This window comes from Juglans microcarpa x Juglans regia, chromosome 7D (genome assembly GCF_004785595.1).
Source record: "Juglans microcarpa x Juglans regia isolate MS1-56 chromosome 7D, Jm3101_v1.0, whole genome shotgun sequence".
In the NCBI taxonomy this organism is placed as follows: Eukaryota; Viridiplantae; Streptophyta; class Magnoliopsida; order Fagales; family Juglandaceae; genus Juglans; species Juglans microcarpa x Juglans regia.
This window is the reverse complement of record NC_054606.1, coordinates 5368658-5388641: the sequence shown is the minus strand read 5'-3', so window position 1 is coordinate 5388641 and position 19984 is coordinate 5368658. Positions and strand designations below refer to the sequence as shown.

At 35.6% G+C, this 19984-nt stretch overlaps 5 protein-coding genes across 9 annotated transcripts; 2 read left to right on the top strand and 3 right to left on the bottom strand.

Moving 5' to 3' along the window:
* Positions 1 to 1402: 1402 nt before the first annotated feature.
* Positions 1403 to 2116, bottom strand: LOC121238997 (non-specific lipid-transfer protein 1-like). The gene is made up of 2 exons (XM_041136118.1): positions 1665 to 2116; positions 1403 to 1565 (listed from the first exon to the last, which is right to left on the bottom strand). Exons 1-2 carry the CDS (start codon positions 2006 to 2008, stop codon positions 1556 to 1558), a joined length of 354 nt encoding a protein of 117 aa, XP_040992052.1. The 5' UTR covers positions 2009 to 2116; the 3' UTR covers positions 1403 to 1555.
* A 1123-nt stretch (positions 2117 to 3239) lies between these two features.
* Positions 3240 to 4120, bottom strand: LOC121239467. Its single transcript, XM_041136714.1, has 4 exons — positions 3927 to 4120; positions 3575 to 3844; positions 3376 to 3442; positions 3240 to 3281 (listed from the first exon to the last, which is right to left on the bottom strand). Exons 1-4 carry the CDS (start codon positions 4118 to 4120, stop codon positions 3240 to 3242), a joined length of 573 nt encoding a protein of 190 aa, XP_040992648.1.
* Positions 4121 to 4927: 807 nt separating this feature from the next.
* LOC121238942 lies at positions 4928 to 9190 on the top strand. Its single transcript, XM_041136046.1, has 6 exons — positions 4928 to 5254; positions 5704 to 6660; positions 7361 to 7411; positions 7510 to 7718; positions 8182 to 8302; positions 8825 to 9190. Exons 2-5 carry the CDS (start codon positions 5790 to 5792, stop codon positions 8284 to 8286), a joined length of 1236 nt encoding a protein of 411 aa, XP_040991980.1. The 5' UTR covers positions 4928 to 5254; positions 5704 to 5789; the 3' UTR covers positions 8287 to 8302; positions 8825 to 9190.
* A 1384-nt stretch (positions 9191 to 10574) lies between these two features.
* LOC121238987 (two-component response regulator ARR17-like) lies at positions 10575 to 13066 on the top strand. The gene is given in 6 exon segments (XM_041136100.1): positions 10575 to 11056; positions 11996 to 12072; positions 12277 to 12354; positions 12569 to 12639; positions 12747 to 12843; positions 12845 to 13066. Coding segments are annotated over 6 exon segments (510 nt in total). The 5' UTR covers positions 10575 to 10935; the 3' UTR covers positions 12911 to 13066.
* LOC121238894 lies at positions 12335 to 19860 on the bottom strand. 5 transcript variants are annotated; one of them, XM_041135976.1, is made up of 21 exons: positions 19673 to 19860; positions 19417 to 19578; positions 19174 to 19196; positions 18873 to 19057; positions 18119 to 18235; positions 17955 to 17997; positions 17535 to 17620; positions 17208 to 17303; positions 16993 to 17047; positions 16793 to 16892; positions 16329 to 16542; positions 15656 to 15821; positions 15529 to 15566; positions 15170 to 15242; positions 14993 to 15097; positions 14871 to 14899; positions 13821 to 14751; positions 13676 to 13725; positions 13363 to 13526; positions 12721 to 12792; positions 12335 to 12623 (listed from the first exon to the last, which is right to left on the bottom strand). In XM_041135976.1, the coding sequence occupies exons 2-20, from the start codon at positions 19456 to 19458 to the stop codon at positions 12724 to 12726; spliced, it is 2586 nt and encodes an 861-aa protein (XP_040991910.1). In that variant the 5' UTR covers positions 19459 to 19578; positions 19673 to 19860; the 3' UTR covers positions 12335 to 12623; positions 12721 to 12723. The 5 variants fall into 5 exon arrangements, with proteins under 5 accessions (XP_040991910.1, XP_040991912.1, XP_040991909.1 ...); XM_041135978.1 differs by having other exon boundaries at positions 12335 to 12792; positions 13363 to 13377; positions 13450 to 13526; XM_041135975.1 differs by having other exon boundaries at positions 12335 to 12792.
* Between the last annotated feature and the right edge of the window lie 124 nt (positions 19861 to 19984).

Here is a 19984-nt window from a genome sequence, read left to right as displayed (position 1 = left end):
GTACAGGCCGAAATTCAGGTCGGTATTTTGACCGGTACGGAACAGGTATAGTACCTGTACTGGCCGGATGGCCGAAACGAAAAATTTTGACCGTACCAGCCGTTACGGTATGAAATTTAAAACACTGCTATAAAGCCTAAATTAACTTTTCCTTTATAGTTTGGCATCGGATTCTTATATGCGTTTGACATTGCTATATATTATCATAATAAGTTGACTTTGTGCAAAATAAAGCAACACAATGTACATTTTAATACAAAAAGTCAATATCTTTTGCATTTCTTGGCTAGCTCCTAATTATATAAACTCATGGGTTGAATTTGCTAATGACACTCTCCAATGATTCTGTTTATCTCCATAATTTGCACACTCAGAGAAATTCGTACGCAGGAAATATGTGCTATTTGATTTCAATGATTTTGGGCATGAAGAACAATCGCATAATTTGCACTAAATTTGACATTATGGGTATAATGAGACCAGATCGAAGTTCTACAGTATTAAATAAATTTTTTAAAAATAAATTCATAAATTTGTGTATTTTATATAATATATTATATTTATTTTATAATAAAAGTAATTTTATAATATGACTTTTTGTATTAAAATATGTTAATTTGTGAGTTTTTATAAACTATCATTTGGCAGGGGTTTGATCCTTACATTTTATCTTAAAATTTAAATAAATTAATAAAACCACGTGACACATGAATAAAAAAAACAAAAGTACATGTGAAGGAGGCCGAATAACATCTACATAGGATAAATTATTGTAACAGTATTTTTTACTCATTTTAGGTAGGTGGATGGTGGCATCTGAAGCTCATGAACCGGAATAGAAACGTGAAATGAGACGATTTTAAATGAATTAAATAAAATATTATTAGAGTATTAATTTGTAATATTATTTAGTCAGTGACGATACGCTTTACGCCATTTGGTTTAATGCTCACAAACTAACAATCACAAAATATAGTTGCTGAACCTATATGACCGCCTCCTTTGTCCACGACCACTTAGAAAAGACCAATGGCTTCTCTCTCTCTCTCTCTCTCTCTCTCTCGTCTTTGCTCTGTCTTGATGTTTTATGGAACTTCATTTTCTAAGATTTTGAAAAATTTCTATCAACTAAACAAACAGAAATTAAGAATTTTTGTTTTTTGGAATTGATTTTCTTTTCCAAACAAATGGAGTCTGCAGAAGCTCCCATGATAAGATGTTTGAAGTGTAAGTATGTTCATGTTCATGTTAGTATGCACACTTATTAATTGAAAACTTGTTGAGACAGTGAATCGATCTTTCTGAGATGCGCATGTTTATTGAAAAAACTATATATCTTACCAGGGAGCACAAGAGGTTATTGCGTAAAAAGTTCAATATATTGAACCGCACTCTGCAATCCTTATACAACATGACACTATATTTCTTTTATTTAGTTTATACAACACAAGATCAATGTGCTCAAAACACATGGACGCTCACACTAGCTTCCCGGGTCTTTATTTCCGTCCTTATTTTATTAGAAAATGCACTAATATATAATCTAATAGGCAGCTTAGTCCACCCTGCAAGAAAAGAAAATCAAATCCATAAAATTAGTACCGTTCAATCATGTGATAATACAATATTAAGAAAAGGGGAACGTATATAGATGATAGAATTACTTGGAACAGTCAGTAGTGGGTGTAATTTTGTAGGGACAAGTAGTGCCACAGGTCTCAGGAAGTGTCCCGACCAAGTTGTAGTTGATTCCTGGGATACCCGAAAGACCTTTCTTGATGCAACTGCATGCGGCTCTGTCATCTGCTGTGCCGTTGGAAGCGGCATTGAGTGCTTTGATGCCATCACAACAAATTGTCGGCACGGTGCCTCCGAAAATAACATACCCGACGCATGGACTCAGCAAGTTTGTTATCTCACGGCATGTTAACGTTGCATCAACATGAGCAGCAACCACCAGCATCACGCACACCAGCACTGCTGTGCATGCCATCTTCAAAGCTGCCATCTTAAGCGCCTACTTTTTCTATCCGAGTTCTCTTTCTCTTTGGGTCTGGGGATACACACATGAAGCATGGGGTATGTCCATTGGGTATATATAGAGCAGCTTTCAGCCAGCTTCCAGGAATGCCGTAAACACTAAAAACAGTACAAGTAACTTTGTCACGTATAGATAGAGATCGGATAAGGCATACTTTTCTTCATGAGCATATTTCTCAGGAACCTCCCATCCCCGCAAACCAGGGCTGCTTAATGATAAGAATGATGTCACCTTCTAGCATGCATACTTTTCAACATGTTGATCATAACCCTTTCTTCTAGCATGCATTCTACTGATCACGTAAGGTCCTTTTTTGTTTTTTTCCAATGACAGTCAGTGGCAATTTGGATTTTATTGCCAATAAATATCAAGGATCACATAAAACACATTTTTTTTCCACATGAAAGTCCAATATCAGGGAATATTAGTAAAACCTTTTTTTTGTCCCACATTTCCACTTGGCCGTAATTGGTGGCACCAAAAACAACTTTTCCTCAATTTGATTTGGAGGACCGCCCGCCCGCCAATCATGTCCAGTCAAAATTTGTGTTCCTTCAAACTTCTCAACCTAGGCAGTGGGCTCTAACTTGTCTCACCCTAACACCATTGCAAATGTACTCCATCAGCTCCATAAAAAAAATGTGAAATAAAGTTACAAAAGAAAAATTAATGGAGTTGAAGAATAATTGTGATCAAATTCAAAACACAATGAACAAAAAAATTACATATCTAGCTGTGTATTACATATTAAAATCAATGAAAATTAAAAATATGGAGCCGTTGGTAAGAAGTTAAGAAGCAAATAATGATGGAAGTACTCCATTTGAGTACTCCATTCGAGTACATTATAATTACATCGAACTAAATACATTTTTCATTCATATGAACAAGACATACATATCATTTAACAAATCTTAGCACTGCATACTTCAAAGTTTCAACTAAATCCCTAGTGTTGTATAAACTAGCTAAATAAAGAGAATTAAGGAGAGGTAGACGACAGAGCTTATACTTGATCCGCTAACTAAAAAGGCAACCAATAACATGCATGGTGAATAATGGGGTTTAAACCTGATGTTTTACAACCCATGATGAAGTACAAGACACAGAATTATGGGATGAATCCAAACACCACTGAATGCTAGATTATATACCAACTTTAGACAAAATGTAAAAAGTTGCAAAATGTATTGATGTGTCAGGATCGTGTCATGTTTCTCCACTTGTCCTTTAGATCAACCTGAAAAAATCAACCTCCGACTTAATATACTTCATATACAAATATCCCAAAAATAATTAAGACATTGCAAATGAGTACAACAGAAATTTTTTACCTCAGTCCTCTCTTCAAAGGTATCTCGGTAGCAATGCAGAATGAGCTTCCAGTTTCCTTTACCATACCTTCATTACGAAGCAAGACAATGAGAACTTGAAAATCTAAATAATTCTTTAAACTTCAATCCATTCGAAGTCCTACGAGATTTAAAAAAGAAATTCTAGTGATGTCTTCTCTCGATCAGAACAAGCACATACTTCTGCACAACATGATATATACACACAGATGAACGGTTCCGGGACAGTGCAAAAGAAGAAGAAGCACCGTTCCCGTGCATTCCCCGAGCACAAACCGGTAGATTGGTGCAGCAAAATATGAACAGAGGTACCTCAAAAGTGCTATTCCGCGCCATTAAGCTTGGTCGAGGAGCATTGTTCTGATGACTACAGGACTGATTTTCATGAGTACGGTCATCAATTTCTGTGGGTTCAATGCTCTTGCTAACAGATGGATTGGGTGCAACATCTCTGCCTCTCGCACTCTGGTTTCCTACAGAAGTTTCAAGCTTTTTATCTCGTCACCCTGTCATTCATTTCATTTTCAGCCAACCGTAATGCATCAGGAAGAGGGTCCTTCACCACTGCTCGTAACTCCAAAGAACTGGATTTAAGTGCCGCTCGTGCTTTATTTACTTCAGGGGTAGGCAGAGAATTGTATTTGCTACACGTTACGTCTGTGTCCAGTTCCTCGGCATCGGTAATCTTAACTCCTGCTTTAGAGCGTTTATGCCGCAGAATATGCATGCCTGCGTCGGTGTGGCACATTCCCTTGCTGTGTCTCTGGGCTGTGCTTTTACGTTGAATTAAGTTGAGTTATTACGTAAAATATTATTAGAATATTATTTTTTAATATTATTATTATTTTAAAATTTAAAAAATTTAAATTATTTATTATATTTTATATTAAAATTTAAAAAAAATTATAATAATAAGTTGAAATGAATTTAACATTTAAATGAAACTTATAAAATAATTAGAAAAAGGGGGAAATATCATAAGTAGAAAAGAAACCTTTTATATATATATATATACACACATATATATTGATTGGAGGAGGGGTTTCGATTTCGAATTCCAGACTACATTTTAGAGTTTATGAGTTATGTCAATCAAGCAAAAAACGAATCTTAGATATTATAAGCGTAAAACTCAGAAAATGTTATAATGAGGCCCAAGCAATAAATATGGTGATCACCACCGGGCAGGCACATAATTATCAATACATATACATTATACTAAATTACGAAAGTTTGAAAACTTTTGACAAATTTGAGAGCAAACGAATGAATTTACACATAATCACAAGCATAGGTATGAAGTACGTACACACACACATACACAATATAAATTTATAGATATAATATATAGAGTGGATCCCTACTCATGATGAATCGCAAGGACCTAAAGATTAGAAAAAATAATTAAATAATAAACTTTGATCACCTTTTTTTTTTGTTTTTTTAATATATATATTTTCTTATAAGAAAAAAAAGATGTTTAAGATTTGTCGGAAAGTAAAAACATGTGAAAGTACTTTAAAAATAAAAAAAAAGGAATTCAAAGTTTTCGAGATTACCATATGAAAATGTAATTAGTACTCGCTACTCGAGCCAAACAAGAAATTTTACCGGGAAAATTTAAAAATAGGAAAGAAAGGCGCTTGGGGGCGGGATCACATATGTATAAGTAAAGATAGGTCAAGTGACCCAAGTCACTCTCCTCATCGTCTTTCCCTCCTAATCGTCTATCTACCGATTTCAGCTTCAGGAGCTTTTCGTTTTCTCTTTATTTAATCTCTTTTTATGAACCCTAAAACCCAGCGCATACAAGTTTCCAAATATACTGCTGTATACAGTATACCAGAGCTTTTATCACCAGGTCAGTCCAACAAGTTTGCCTTCTTCTTTCTTTCTTTCTTTCTTTTTTTTTTTAAACTTCTAGAATTCCTCGTCCATCTCAGAGAGAAGTAGATGGGATTTTCTAGTCCATACATATAATGTGTGTGTGTAAGCTATATGGAAAATGCCCCCTTTTTTCGGGTTTTGCTTTTTTTTTTTTTTATGTTAATTCCCATAACAAAAATTGAATTTTAAGTGTGCAGTGGTTAAATGATCGCACATGTTACTTCAAGAATATACAAGCTATAAATTTAGAAGTTTTAGATTCACGTTTTTTTAATCTCATATGCATAACTTCCCCCATTCATTCTGGGTTAGTATTTTGATAATTTGAGCAGCTCCTCTTTTACTTGCTGGTTGTAGTTTGAAGTTGTGAGATGTTGAAGGTATTGGATATAGTTGTTGTTACTATCAACATTTAATGCGCAGGAAAATCACCCACCAAGTTGGCCTTATTAAACAAGAGAAATCTTAAGTCTTTCTTGTTTGATATGTGTTGATTGGCTCTTCAATTTATGGGTAGTATGTTTGAAGCCCAGCTCACTGACAACACAGGTTTTCAGGCGAAAGACGAAGTTCTTGAACCAAATTGTGTGACCTCATGGGGTCTTGGCTCTCATCCTGATGTAGAGGCCTTGTTAAGCATAAAAGAAAGAGACCCATCTGATACTCGTGAAATTCATGCTATTAAGAAATCAAGTGGTGCTTCAGAGAATGGGAGTTGTAATGCTCCCTTGGAGCAAAAGGACCCTATGAAAGTGTGGCAAGAAATGAAAAAGAATGGTTTCCTCTCACTACCTGCATCTCAACCAATACTAAAAAAGCATGTTAGGAAGTGCACAAATGACATGGCTAAAACTGAAATGCTCAGTAGAAAAATGAAGGTTGCAAAGATAGAACATGTTGACAGGTTCCCTAAGGTTTCTGCACCAAGTGGGTTGCTTGATGATCTGAATCCGGGGATTATAAACCGCTTAAGAAACCGTAAACAGGTTTATTCAATAATTCAGGCCTTGGTTAGAAGTGTGGAGTTGGAAAATACTCAAAGCAAGCAGCAAATTCTGTTTAGAGAGGAAATTAAGGATTGTGATCTGAATGAATGTTCAAATGCTCTACCATGCGGCAGTCAAGTCAGTGGATGGCCCATGTACCCAACTAGGCCTATCCGCATGAACTCAGAAAAGAAAGTAGGGGTTGATGATTTGAGTGTAGCTTTGAGAAAGAGTCAAGATCACAGGAATGATAAGGAAGAAGTAAAGTTGCGGTCATCTGGTACTACAGTTTCAGAGAATGCAAACTCTGCTGATGAAACCATGTTGACAGAGAACATAAGCTCTCAGGAAGAGTCAGAAGATAATGGAGTGGTTTCTCCTTTTGATCCCAAAGGTTAGTTGTGATTTAATGGAAGATTGTTTCTCATGCTTAGTGCTTTTCATTAGTCATTTATATTTGACCTCAGTGAATGCTGATTGACAATAGAACCTACATAAAAGGGATACCAAATACCCATGGTGATTGAAATTGCCATTAAACATAAGTCATCTTTTCTTATGAGCTATGCATCCAGGCAGGGGGTCATCCAGAGGATTTGGCAAGGATCTTAGCAAGCTTTGGTGAGCATATCAACAAGGGTTGAAGATTTTGTAGAGAATGCAAAACTGGGATAGATTTTTGGATTGCACTGCCACCACTTTGGCATGCTTCTCTCTTTTAAAGGTTTAGATTTGTAAATTCAGGACTCAAATGCAAAATATCGTTTATAAAATTTACTTCTCAGCTGTCAAGCTGTAGTTATCTCCCTCCGCAAACCCCCTTTATGGTAATCATTTCATTCAATGACTAAATTCAGTGACAAATTAGCTCAGTATCATACCCATTCATGTATGTGTGCATGCACCAAGTTGTTCTGCTGGCAAGCTGGTTTCTAAATGTGCATGTACTCCATTGCACAACCTCTCCATGCTGGTAGTTAAAAATTTTGGTTGATAATGTTTAACTAAATTCTCTTTATGATACTAATCATTTTAAGGTACAGAACATCATAAACTGATTTATATTTCTTCTTGCTTCCGAATTGCCAATCTAGCTTCTCAATGGTTGGGACTCCTTTGCCGGGATATTAGAGGGCGCCTTGCAGGTTCATTTCACATTCCTGGAGCTTGATCATACTCTAGTCAACAATCTATAATATTTCATATGATGTAACAACCTTTTTATTTTTTATTTTTTTTGCAGCACTAAGACAGAGTAGGATGAGGGTTAAGGATGTACTCCAGATGGAACTGCCTTTACTGATATCGGAAGAGTTCTCACCAATCAAAGAAAATGAACAATTTTCTGCTCCCGAATCTTCCATGAGCATAATTCTTCACATGCATCAAGCGAGGTGGACTGCATTGTTTGATCAGATGGATAAAGTACTTCACGAAGAAATGAATCATCTTGTAAGTTGAATAGGACTTGTATTGCCTGATGTTCAAAGAGAACATCATAGTTCCTTCATGATTCTCAGAACTGTGAATTGTTGTATGCTTGTATGGTAGGCATGATACACTTCCACGGTGATGACATGAAACTTGCACCAATGAGGGTTGAATGTTGTTTAAGCTTGATAATAAAGTGTTTGTCTTCAAACACCTGCATTGATGTTTTTCTAGGTGCATGAAAAAAGTTCCATACAAGCATATTGGTGCTGAAAGTAAAAAAGGTTTATGGCCTTAATAGTTTCTGTCCTCATTTTCCAAGACAATTTTTTCCCCTGGAGGAGTATCAATTCCCTGACAACAGTTTAGGCTTCTTATTTTTCTTCTTCAAGGAGACTATTGCGGAGTTGCTGGTTTGTTTTTTTTCTGTAACTTGTAATTCTGTGAGGTTCTTTGCAGTTTTTCACCTGGAATTTAATTTCAGGAGATCTGGTTGAACCAAGTAGAAGAAGTGCACTTATTGCATAGGCAGCGTGTGCCTCATGCTGATTGGTATTCAAGACATGATATCAGCAGCAGCAAGGCATAGCAGAGTTTAATACCAGGTATTTATATTTTATTATTGCAATCGACTGTTATAACATTGAAACTTTTTGCTTGATGTCCTGATAATTTTGTTTTTGCGACTGAGCTTCTGCACATTTTATGCCATATGCTCGAGAATGAATCATGTTCCATATCTAAATCATTTACAAGTACTCATGTGCGACATTGCAAGTCTGTCTGCACTACCAACTCTTTCATCAAGTGTTCTTGAAATTCATGTCCCATTTGGCTCTCTGATTGGTTGTCTAAGTGCTTTGATTAATTCTACTTGTGTGATTTGATCAAATAGTTGGATAATGAAAAGGATATATTGTCTCTGCAAGATTGGCCGTAAGGCCCTATTTGGGTGAGCATTCAGCATAGATTTGGTTGTTGTTTCCTTCAAACGTCTGATGCTCTGGTCTATGTTTTTAAGCGCTCGGTTCATTTGTTGGAGTGATCATTAGTTTTATGCTATATGTTTTCATCTTCTTGGGGACTGATTCATATTTCTCATAAGATTCTGTGAATTTTGATCATGTGCAGGGAGGAATGGAATAATTTGGTTCCTTTTGTGAGTGGTTGGGGATGCCTTTAGATACATGTGATTAAGTTAATGGTGGAATCAATTTTTGCCCTTTGTAAAGTCTTGGCGATTGCACACTAGACTAGGTTTTACCTTGCCTTAAAAAGTCAACGAGTTTCCCATTCACAGGTTGCCATCTTCTTCTAGGTAAGGCCTACATTGTTTTCTATCCTGGTTAACTTGAATAACTACTCCAGTCTAATCACAATGGCATTGCTTCATAATTCATCCCTGTGTATTTTGTGGTGTAGTAATCTCATTGATCTGTATTCAAACTACCTTTCAAGTATAATGTTATTCTAAATTACACCTTGCATTATTATTTATGCAATCTTAGACTTGAATACTTTATAATTTTGTACCTTAATCTGTTTGTCAAATACTCTACATATTCTAGTGATGATTTATATTGGTTTTGTTATACAAAATCAAACTATCTCATATCATATAATTATTATAATTTTTTTAAACTTTTACACAAAATATAATAAATAATTTAACTTTTTTAAATTTTCAAATAAAAATTATATTATAACAATATTTTATTCAACTTTCAACAAAATTATCTCATCTCATCTCATCTCATCTGAACTGCATAACCAAACAAAAATATCTTGCTAATTGTACTCTTTATTTGTAATAATTATTTGATAGTCATGAACTAGGAATATACATTATTATTATCTTAATACAAATATTAGTTTGCCAACGCACTCTGTGTTGATGGACAAATCTCTCAAGGATATCTTACGAAATCTGTTGTCTTTTCTATGATCAATTTATAAATTCTTTTGGGGTGGCGAAATCTTTCGATTAACCCAAACAAGATCGTGTCAAAGACATTATTTTTTTTCCTCGGCAGGAGGAAAAAAAAAAAAGATCGTGGAAAAAGTCTAAACCCATCCTAATGAATCAATGATAGATTCTTATCTCACTCCTACCTGTCCATGCAATAAATATGTCATCAACTTTACGAGTTATTTACCTTTTGTAAGAAAATTTAATTTCACTGATTTTTTAATTCATATATACAATATATATATATTTATGTCGGGAAACAAATTGGATTGTCGAAAATTTTATTTTCTCTTAAGCGTGATGATAAAGATTCCTTTTTTTATTTTATTATTAAAAAAAATTAATTGAATAATTCAATTCAATTTTTCTTTATTAACTTTAGTTTTTAAAACGAGTGATTTGACATGATATTGATACAATCTTTTTCCATTCGAATCCTTCATCCACATTTTATTTTTGTTTTAATTAAATATTTTATTTTTAATAATTAAATTTAAAAAATATTATTCAAAATATATAATCAAGCAATTATAGATATTATGTTATTTACCTTTTATGTCTACCTTACGAAATATGAATAACACTTGTGAATAAAATTTGTATAACTTCGACTTGATTCGTTTGAATTCATTTTAAAGTCTGTAATATATTTTATATGTATTATATATATTATATGTTAATTCTATTTTATATACTAATTATATATTATTAATTTATTTATAATTTATCTTATTTAATATATATATGTTATGTTCTCAAAATGTGTTTATATTATATAGAATTTTTCTATTAAAATGAAAATATATATTATTATATATGAAATAAAAAAAGAAAAAGGAAGTAATTGAATAGGAGGTAGGTGTGTAAGAAATGGTGAGCTGGATGGGGATCTGAAAGGATTAGGAAGACAAAGTGTGGGGGTCTGTTTTTTCGTCTGTAATCAATATCCCAAGTACCCAAAAGGATCACGAAATATCTGTGACCCTTTGATTCTGTCATTCATTTCAATATTCTTTTCTTATTCTTCATTCTCTGCAATTGTTCCTATATATTTATGTGTATGAATATTTAACTTATTTCGAGCCAGAGGCCCCCCCAAAACCCACAGCATTGTTTTTTCACATAGGTTCGTACCTCTGTACAATTTGTCAGAGAGACGTTTTTTTTTCCCCCTTTTCTCTCCCTCTGTTTGTTGGTTAAAAGCAGTCTTTTTGCTGACTTTCTTCAAAGTTCTGTAGTGGGGATAGTTCTGGGCTGAGAGATTTGAAAATGGCTTCTTCTTCTTCTTCAGCGTCAATGGGGGATGAGAAACCTCATGTTTTAGCAGTTGATGACAGTTTGGTGGACCGAAAACTCATTGAAAAGCTACTCAACAAGTCTTCGTGTAAAGGTTATATACTTGTATAATACACATTTCAATGTATCTCTTCTCGTGCCTTTTTTCCTTTCTCTGTTTTTCGTTTTTGTTTTGTTAGCATTTCCCAATAGGTTTATCATGGGGTGAGGGTGAGGACGGAATCTATCCAAAAGAAAGCTTCCTCTGCTTTTTTCTTTTTGGATGTATCTTTTGAGGATAAGAATATGTACCCCATTGTTTATTCATTCGTGCTTGTTTAGGAACACTTTCTGCCCCGGAAAAACACGTGCCATTTCTTCTTTCTTCATTTTCTTTTTAACCCCCTTTCGTAGAACCATTAGGCCTCGAATGCCATGTTTTATTTAGTTTTTGATTTGTTTTCCATTATTTTTGGGTCTCAGTTCGACCATTTCAAATAGGCAGAAGAAATAGGACAAACAAGATAAGAGTTAATGGAAATTGTCAGAGCGATACCGTTTATGATTCTCTGCATAGTGCATCTTCGTACCATCATGACACCATCCCTCGTGGGTCCTCTCTCCTATCCTGTATAGTATGTCCGCGCGCGTTTTATTTTTTCACGAGGCACACATGCTGTAGGAGGATAAGAAGCAAAAGACGGGTATATAATATGAGTAATTATATCAGAGTTTTATAAGGTATTTTAAAATATTATTGTGTAAAGTAATTAGTTTATCATTTTTCATATAATATTGCCTCGGCAGAAAACCGGCTCGTCACAGGCTTTTCTTTTTTAAAATAAAAAAAAAAAAGAAAAGAAAGAAAGAAATACATTTTAACTCCGAATTATTACTCCTTTTACCTAATCCCTAATTTGAGAAATAAGCTATAATTTATCGTGCCACATTTTATCCATGTTAAATCGTGTGTAAAAGTACTAATTATAATATTAGATGGTCATGATTTTTTGAAAAAAAAAAGTGATGCATAATGTGTGTTATTATCTTGCAGTGACTACGGCAGAGAATGGGAAAAAGGCACTGGAGTTGTTGGGCCTGGGTGATGGGCAGCGCACATTCAATAGCAATGTAAACTAACCTTTCAACTCCTAGTCCTAGCGCTTCCAGCCCATCTTTTGTTTTTTTTTTTTTTGTTTTTTGTTTTCAAAAAAAGCTCTTAATGACAGTAACATTTACACTCTTTTCATAATGCTTAAAGTTCTTGCCAAAAATAAGGATTCTTCCTATTTTCATTTCAATAGTACTGACTCACTGGGCATATTCTGGTTGCAGGCTTGTAAGGTGAACTTAATAATCACTGATTATTGTATGCCAGGAATGACAGGGTATGAGCTACTTAAAAAAATTAAGGTGACATAACCCTTATCATATATTTGTATTTGATTGCATCAGATATTAGTCTCAACAGCTATTCATGATTTCCCACTCAATTAATCATTACATAGCAGTGAAAAGCATTAGGGTATTAATAGAAGAATGTATAGAGCTGATGGCAGAGTAAGGATTCATATGTATTGCATGTAACTCATAACTGCCTAACCAACAGATCTTTCTCTACAAGCAGGAGTCACCTTCCATGAAGCATATACCAGTGGTGGTAGTGTCATCCGAGAATGTCCCTACACGAATTAAGAAGTAACAACCACTACTAGAAACCCATGAAATTTGTTATTCTCTTAATTTTCTTGTTTCCCAAAAAGTTATTTTTTTGGTTACCTCTTATGTTTTCTTTGCTTGAACAGGTGCCTGGATGAAGGAGCTCAAGAATTCATGCTGAAGCCTCTCCAGCTATCCGATGTTAAGAAGTTAAGATGTCAGTTAACAAAGTTCAGCAATCCTCACAAAGGGATGCTTTGCATTGGAAGATGAGCACGACCTCCCTTATGAGAAGAGTAGAAGAATATGAAAGAAAAAGAAAAGGAACTGCAGGAAAAAGGAAATTGCAACTATCAATACATCAAGCCCTCTAGAAAGCTAATATTAGTTTAGTTTATCATTCAGTTGCAGGTCTGATGTCCGTTGCTCTATATATAGAAGTACCTTCTATTGCTTTTGCTCTTTCTAATTTGCATTTGTGCTAGATTTTCTGGGGGCATTATACTCCCTTTTTTTTTCAATCCCTATTGGTTCATGTCTTTCTGTCTATACATGTACATTAGGTGTACGGTGCGTATTTTTTTAGCAGGCAAGTATTTTTTGGTTACTAGACTAGCATGAATCATCTCCAGCAGGATGCTACAAGCAAACTTCTGAACCATTTTTCGAACCGTGGGGCTGTATTTGCTCCACGTAATTTTTTTTTTCATCCACTAGTTTCCAAATAATGGCCCAAATCTATCATCTGTGAAGGAACCGTACCTTCTTTGTGGTATCCTGTGCAGATGCATGCATCAGTACCTTCTTCACAGAAAGAAGCTGAAGAACGTAGCTTTCAAGCATCATCACCTGACAGGATGAGTTGTCGCATTTACCCTCTGTTTTCCTTATTAGCCTTCTTTCCTGAGGCCTCATAACTTGTATATCTGCGGCAACGTTTTGAGTATAATAGATTCCTCCGTTAGGGAGAAAAATACTGAACAATTTTTTTTTTTTTTAAATATTGAACGTAGCATTAGGATTTGTAAATGCAAGTCAAAGGACAGTTCATGAAAAAGGGCCAAGAAATCTACACCTTTATCCCCATCCTGACAAGGAAGAGTAGCTTCATTACGGCAATGGTGTCTGGAAACAGTGTGACCATTTTAGCATAATAAAGATCTTAATAGGAACGGAAATAATAATAATAATAAAAATAATTTCAAGTCTGTTTAACGTACTTCTGTTCTTCTACGATACTTTCAAGTTTGTCGGAGGTTACAAGAGACCTTGATGCCTGCTCTGCATGGTCAGGAGAATATGTTGTTTTTAAATTCTGCATCGGCTCTGGAGCTTCATCTTCCTCGTTTTTGCATCCACAATTGTTGCCCCCGGAACTTGCAGCATCTGTTGCCTTTTCGTTCTCTGAAAATAAGCCATTGCCGATTTGAACTTCTCCCATGAGCTCCAATTCTTCACGGTCATGTGGCTGGATTTTTGCTTTATTTTCCACATCTTTGCTAGCACTTTCATCTGTTGATATATCAGGAAAGAGTTTCTCACCATGAGATCCAGCCACAAAGGAAGATTCTGGAGGTGTGCCTTCCAATTTAGAATCTGGAGACAAATCTGGCGCCGTTGGCCCAACCTGAAACTTCGAGAATCTAGGGGAATCATGAACTGTGAACTTTTCAGTGATGAAACTGCCAGAGCGTGAGCATGCCAAATTTCCTCCAAGTTTAGATCTACCAAATAATGAAGATCTCGCATCAATATCTGATCCAGAAACGGAAAATTCACTGGTAGGCTCTCCAGTCCAAAACTTGGATCCTGAGGATGGAATTTTTGTCTCTGGATCTCGAGAGAAAGGACTGAAACCTGAATTCACTTTCGCGGTAGTATATCCTTCATCATGTAACCAACTATCGTTTGGTCCTAAATTTTTCTGGAGGGGATTGTTAGAGTGGGATAGTTTTGACACATTCGGACATTTTCCTGACCCTCGCACATCATTCCCTTGTCCAATTTCATCCTTGCTTTTATGTCCCATCTCTTTGGCAAAAATGCTGTTCACACCATACTTTTTTCGAGGGCTAATACAGGCATTGCTGTGTCTTCTAGTCCGTCTTGCTGCTGAATTCGACCGTGAATTATTGGTTACTTCGCCCCTCACTGTCATGAATTGGGGGAAAATAGATCACTTCAGTAATCTTTAAGAAGAAGTTCATAATGAATATAGAAAAAAATAACACGAGTTGTCAATGCAATTATTCAGCATCAAGGAATATAACCTGCACTGGATGAGCAGGACTCTTCGCTGCTAAAAGTTTACAAGTAATAAAGCACATCAGATAAAACTAGAAAAAAAAACATATTAAATCACTTCGAAATAAACGAAACCACGTAAAACTACCTCAGCATGCACATATTATCTCTTCCATCATCTGTTGCAGAGCAAAACCAATCCGATTGCTTGGTTACATCCCCAAAACCAAACTTTCTCACTGGTGTAGTGCGTCTATCATCACACAAGAGGTACAATCTTGAGTATATGCTAGTCAGCTATTATACATTCTCAAACATGCCGTACCTTGCTCCATTGTAAATCATGAAGTCAAGATCATTTTCTGATGTTTGGTGCTTGTAAAATGAAGCAGGTGACTCTGATTACGAAATAAAGCGAGAATCAGAGGAGGAACCAAGAAAAAATGAACATACATTTGCTATAGTCTAATATCATTGAGCCTTTATGTACGAAACATTATATTATATATATATATATATATATATATGTTACTTGTCAGGAGAGCTGTAGCAAAATAACAGGATTGCATCAAACGGCTATCAGGGCAATCCTACTTCCGATTTCTTATAGTGATGGTGGGGAAGAAGGTGCCTGAAAAACAATGTTAATAGAGGTTCTGTTTCATTGTTTAACTGAGACAGTACCTAAGATGTTGAATCTGTCCATTGCTGTTGTAGCATCCCTGCACAGATATAAAAAAGTTCACGAAGGAGCTAGACGGTGTCATTTCTCAACTAAGGGAACTATGAAAGATCAATCTTAGTAGAATACCTTTTCTTCAGTAGATCAGGGCCTTCAAAAGCATAATCTGACATCTCAGAGTTCCCATATTTCCAAAAATCCAGAGAATTACCATCTATTTCAGGTGACCAGTTCTTCCTAGATACATCAAATTCCCTCTCATCAAGAAAGTTGTCGGCTAGGAAGCAAGACCTAGCTGGGGGAAATTTGATAAAAAAACCAAATAAAAGAGACTGATCACGTCTTTTAATCTAAACAATTAAGGATATAAATGAACAATGGAACATAAAAGAGGCTAATAGAGTGTACAATGGAAAAGACTCTGTACAACACCATCTCTATCTCATCTCTGGACATGATTAAAAGCATGCATATAATTTTTTTGATAGGTGAAATACATAACAGATCATAACATGTGTATCTCAAACCACCAGTATCATATTTCATGTAAGGTTGAAAGAAAGAGAAAAAGGTTTTGTTGTAATGGAACGATTCATCATCTAGGAAATATTCTTCTAAGAAATACTTGAAAGACAAGATGAATGAAGATGCAAATCAGCATAGAATTTGCGTAGAAAACAAATGACAATATGTCACGAAATATGCTTCAAAATTCAAAATCAGTTTCAATTTGTTATAGCAACAACAAAGGATCGCAATAAAGGGTGAGAGAATGGAGAATAGAAAGTAAACTGTAAGCTACCATCCCATATATCTTCTTTGCCCTTTTCAAGGTCATTAAAGATACTTCTGTCACCAAGTAAACTATTTATTTGACTACCATGACCATCATGTTGCATGCAGTCTCTGACATCAGCTAATTTCTGATTGGGATTGCCATATGAATGCATTTTGCCTGATGAAAAGTCAAGAGAACTTCCACTTGGGGGCATATTGATATCTTTCATCATTTTATCCTGCATTTAGCATGCCTCAATAATTAGTCTCATTTTTTAGTTGGTCCAGTCTAGAACCATAACCAAATAACAAGAGATGCAGAATCAAGGAACAACAATAAATGACAAAAAGCTACCGTACTAGGGCTAGTGTTTCAAGGAAAACAAATCCATACTAAGAGCTGATCAATTGTAGCATTCAGAAAACCATTGTAGCTAGAGCAATTCAGCACCTTAATTTGTATAAAGATGCATTCAAAAATGTCCTCACCACGTCTAGTTCAAGGTCATCCAGCAGATAGTTACGGTTCTTCGACATATTAAGTTGCCTTGTAGCCTTCAAAGGCGAGGAGCGACCAAAAGAAAAATATCTATAATCACACAACCATTAAAAGTTAAGGCATTGATGTGAACGTCCAATTCTTATTCCTAGCTAGACACTTCTGACTGAACGCAATGCATAGAAATTACCTGCCAGGTTGTTGTGGTGAATGGACTGGTGTCTCTGTTCCCACTTCACCCAAACCTGATGGGCAAGAGACACAGTAGTAAATAACAGTTTGTGTCATATGACAAATCTTCTGCTCAAGATTGACATTGCAAATAATGTAAACTGAAAACAAAGGTGCAACTGTTTGAGTTGAAAACTATAAAACCTGCCACCAGATCTAAAACCAGCACCTTACCTTCAACTGAAAATGCAGCGTGAGCTTCATACATCGGGGTACCGTCCTTCTTAACATTTGGTTCCTCATCACCAATCAAATCAAGAACAGAGAGCTCTGAGATACATACAAACAGAGACCCGGGGGGGGGGGGGGGGATGCAATTTTCAGTCACACATATATTGACCTCTAACGACAAGATAGTTGTAGAAATAAGTAGTCCATACACTAGGGCACCAACTTCAAGAGCTATCAATAATTTTATTTCGACAAGCCGTGAGCTTCAAAGGAAATGCAAGGAAGGTAGAAAATCTAAAAGATTGTTGATGATGAATATTTTCTACTTACGCTGCTCAGTTACTGTCTTCCAGAGATTGACTTTAGAACCAGCTCCATTCAGAACAATGTGATTATCATCGTGGACGCTAAGTAGACTGTAAGGCAATAGATACATCAACTCCTCATGCAGACAACATGCACTCTTCCAAATGTTCAACGGATACAAGTACGTTATGAGATGGAAATAAGCACAGCTATGAATGCAATTGCAGAAGTCACAACAAAATTCAAGAACAGCCATTCCATATATGTGCAAACCGAACTCCTTACTTGATTTAAGTAAATTACACTATTACAGGAACTTGTGACTTTTTAGTTGTTAACAAGTACAAATAAATACTTGTGGAGTGGAGGTAAGAAAGATGTTCTGAGAAAGTAGGAGGGTGTACTGTGACAACAAATCTTTGTATCCAAACATCCGTCACTCACTTCTTTGGAGATACAACTTCCACTTGGCAATGTGATGGACTTCCTGTTTCAGCATACAACCATCACATTTAAAACATGTTATTTCCACTAGCAAATTCCAGAGAGCTGTGGTCGGTAAAGAGGACTAAGTTCAAATAGTAGCGAAGATCCATTACAAAACTTACTTTCTTCCTTACACTCAACAGAGTTGGCCAGAGCATCTGTCTGGTTAAGAATTGTTGATGGTCCTTTTTTGATGTTATACTTTACCTCTGAACCACTGACCTCTAGATCTTCCTTTCCTTGTATGGTACGCGTAAGAAATAGGATGAATAGATAAGGAGAGAGCATAAATTCTAACAATAAGGATCATAAGCAAGAATGTAGAATGCACCAGCTACAATCTACGAACAAAACTCATAGGGCATGGCATCCCTGGTGAAGCTATATCCATAATACAACCACATGACTGCTCTTTCAGATTTTCATCAGCACAATTAATCAAACTGAATCATTAGCTGAAAGCAGAATACAAACTCCATGTTCATTGAAGCAATAGAGCTACAATAGTTAAATTAAAAGAATACCAACAGAAAGTTTCAGAAAGAAAAAAAATTTCAACCGATTGGTTTATAATCATGGAGAGTAAATTAGTGCTCAGAGCCCACGAATGAACAACAGGGGTATGGACACAGGACTGTCACAGCCTCTGAAGTCAAAGTAGGCTTAATTTGCGGTTGTGTTTGCTGGATAGGTTCAATTTCTATCTGTAGAAATTCAGCAGATTAAATTTCTGATTCGATTAAAAAAAAAAAAAGAGCGACACTTATGAAGGTTCACCATCATGTCTAGTCAGTCTCGATTCTAAACTTTTTTTCAAACAAAATCAGAGAAACTCCGCTGGTGACTTTTGAATTGGTTGAGTAGTATGTTACTTACCACTAGGGCAAGCAGACTTGCATTCTTGAGAAACCGTCGACAAGTTTAGCAAATTGAGAACATCCAGTGATCGGTGTTCATTATGATGCTGGACGCACACGTTCATTCCATCAGCAGTATAGCTCTCCAACCCCTCTGTCTGCTGCTGTTGCTGTCGTTTCTTTTGCTCAAAGTATTGCTTTTGCCTTCAATAATTAAGAAAGTTCATAACAAGCACATTTGCCGCGTTTAACGGCGATCATCTATCGTTTACTAGATAAACTAAAGCACAAAACATCAAAATGCATTAAGCTGACTATACCTCTTGTGCATAGACTTCCTTGACTGGAGATTTATGCCGATTCCAGCACAATTCAATTGGAAATCATGCAAAGATATGCAATGTTCACATGTCAGAACAGAAAATCCAAAATCATATTTTTTATGAGATTATGATAACCGATTTTTGAATCGAATAAAAGATGTGCGTGATTAGAGCGTGGTGATTACAACACATAATGTGATAAAACTAATTGCAGTCTCTGAAAGTGACAGTGACACTTACAGTTGTCACTTTCCGCCTGGAACCTCCCATCCATTGCAACATTGCGATGAGTATTTTGAAGGAGAACGAGTCCAGAAAAATAAAAGTTTCAGGAAAGAGTAACTGAAGGTAGAAGCTGTCGAACACGAATCTCGAGCTATTTCTTTCTTCCACTGGAATACACTAAATTTCTCCAGAAAGGAAAACAAATCAAAATTCTTCAATGTGACAAGAACAACACGTAGCAAAATTATCGATGTTATAATCTACTACTTACACGAAGACAAAACAAAGAAAATCATTTTCCAATCGACTTAAGATTGGAATCCTAGCGACACAGAAGAAGAGGAACTAGTTTGAGAGATTCGTCTGCAATTAAAAGAATGGATTGCATCTGCCGTCATTCAGGTGATATCGTCGTTAGCTACAACTGCGCCAAAAATATCGATTTTTTTTTTTTTTTTGTTAGATGATATCGATTTCTTTTTAAATCTGTAGTAGCGACTTTTAGGTCTCGCAATGACCATTGCCTAGTCTAATATATAACTAAAAGTGGAGGTTTGGGTTAAAATTAGAATTATTGGAGAGG

Bases quoted from the DNA above. Each gene is read 5' to 3' on its own strand.
- LOC121238997 (XM_041136118.1), bottom strand. From the start codon at position 2,008: ATGGCAGCTTTGAAGATGGCATGCACAGCAGTGCTGGTGTGCGTGATG.
- LOC121239467 (XM_041136714.1), bottom strand. From the start codon at position 4,120: ATGCATATTCTGCGGCATAAACGCTCTAAAGCAGGAGTTAAGATTACC. The intron at 3,443-3,574 runs GTATGTGCTTGT...TTCGTAATGAAG, and splicing joins ATATATCATGTTGTGCAGAA to GTATGGTAAAGGAAACTGGA. The intron at 3,282-3,375 runs GTAAAAAATTTC...TGATTTTTTCAG, and splicing joins CCTTTGAAGAGAGGACTGAG to GTTGATCTAAAGGACAAGTG.
- LOC121238942 (XM_041136046.1), top strand. From the start codon at position 5,790: ATGGGTAGTATGTTTGAAGCCCAGCTCACTGACAACACAGGTTTTCAG. The intron at 6,661-7,360 runs GTTAGTTGTGAT...TTGCCAATCTAG, and splicing joins TTCTCCTTTTGATCCCAAAG to CTTCTCAATGGTTGGGACTC. The intron at 7,719-8,181 runs GTAAGTTGAATA...ATTTAATTTCAG, and splicing joins ACGAAGAAATGAATCATCTT to GAGATCTGGTTGAACCAAGT.
- LOC121238894 (XM_041135975.1), bottom strand. From the start codon at position 19,458: ATGTTGCAATGGATGGGAGGTTCCAGGCGGAAAGTGACAACT. The intron at 13,726-13,820 runs GTACGTTAAACA...CACTGTTTCCAG, and splicing joins AGTATCGTAGAAGAACAGAA to ACACCATTGCCGTAATGAAG. The intron at 12,793-13,362 runs GTACGGTTCCTT...AACATCGGATAG, and splicing joins CACAGGATACCACAAAGAAG to CTGGAGAGGCTTCAGCATGA.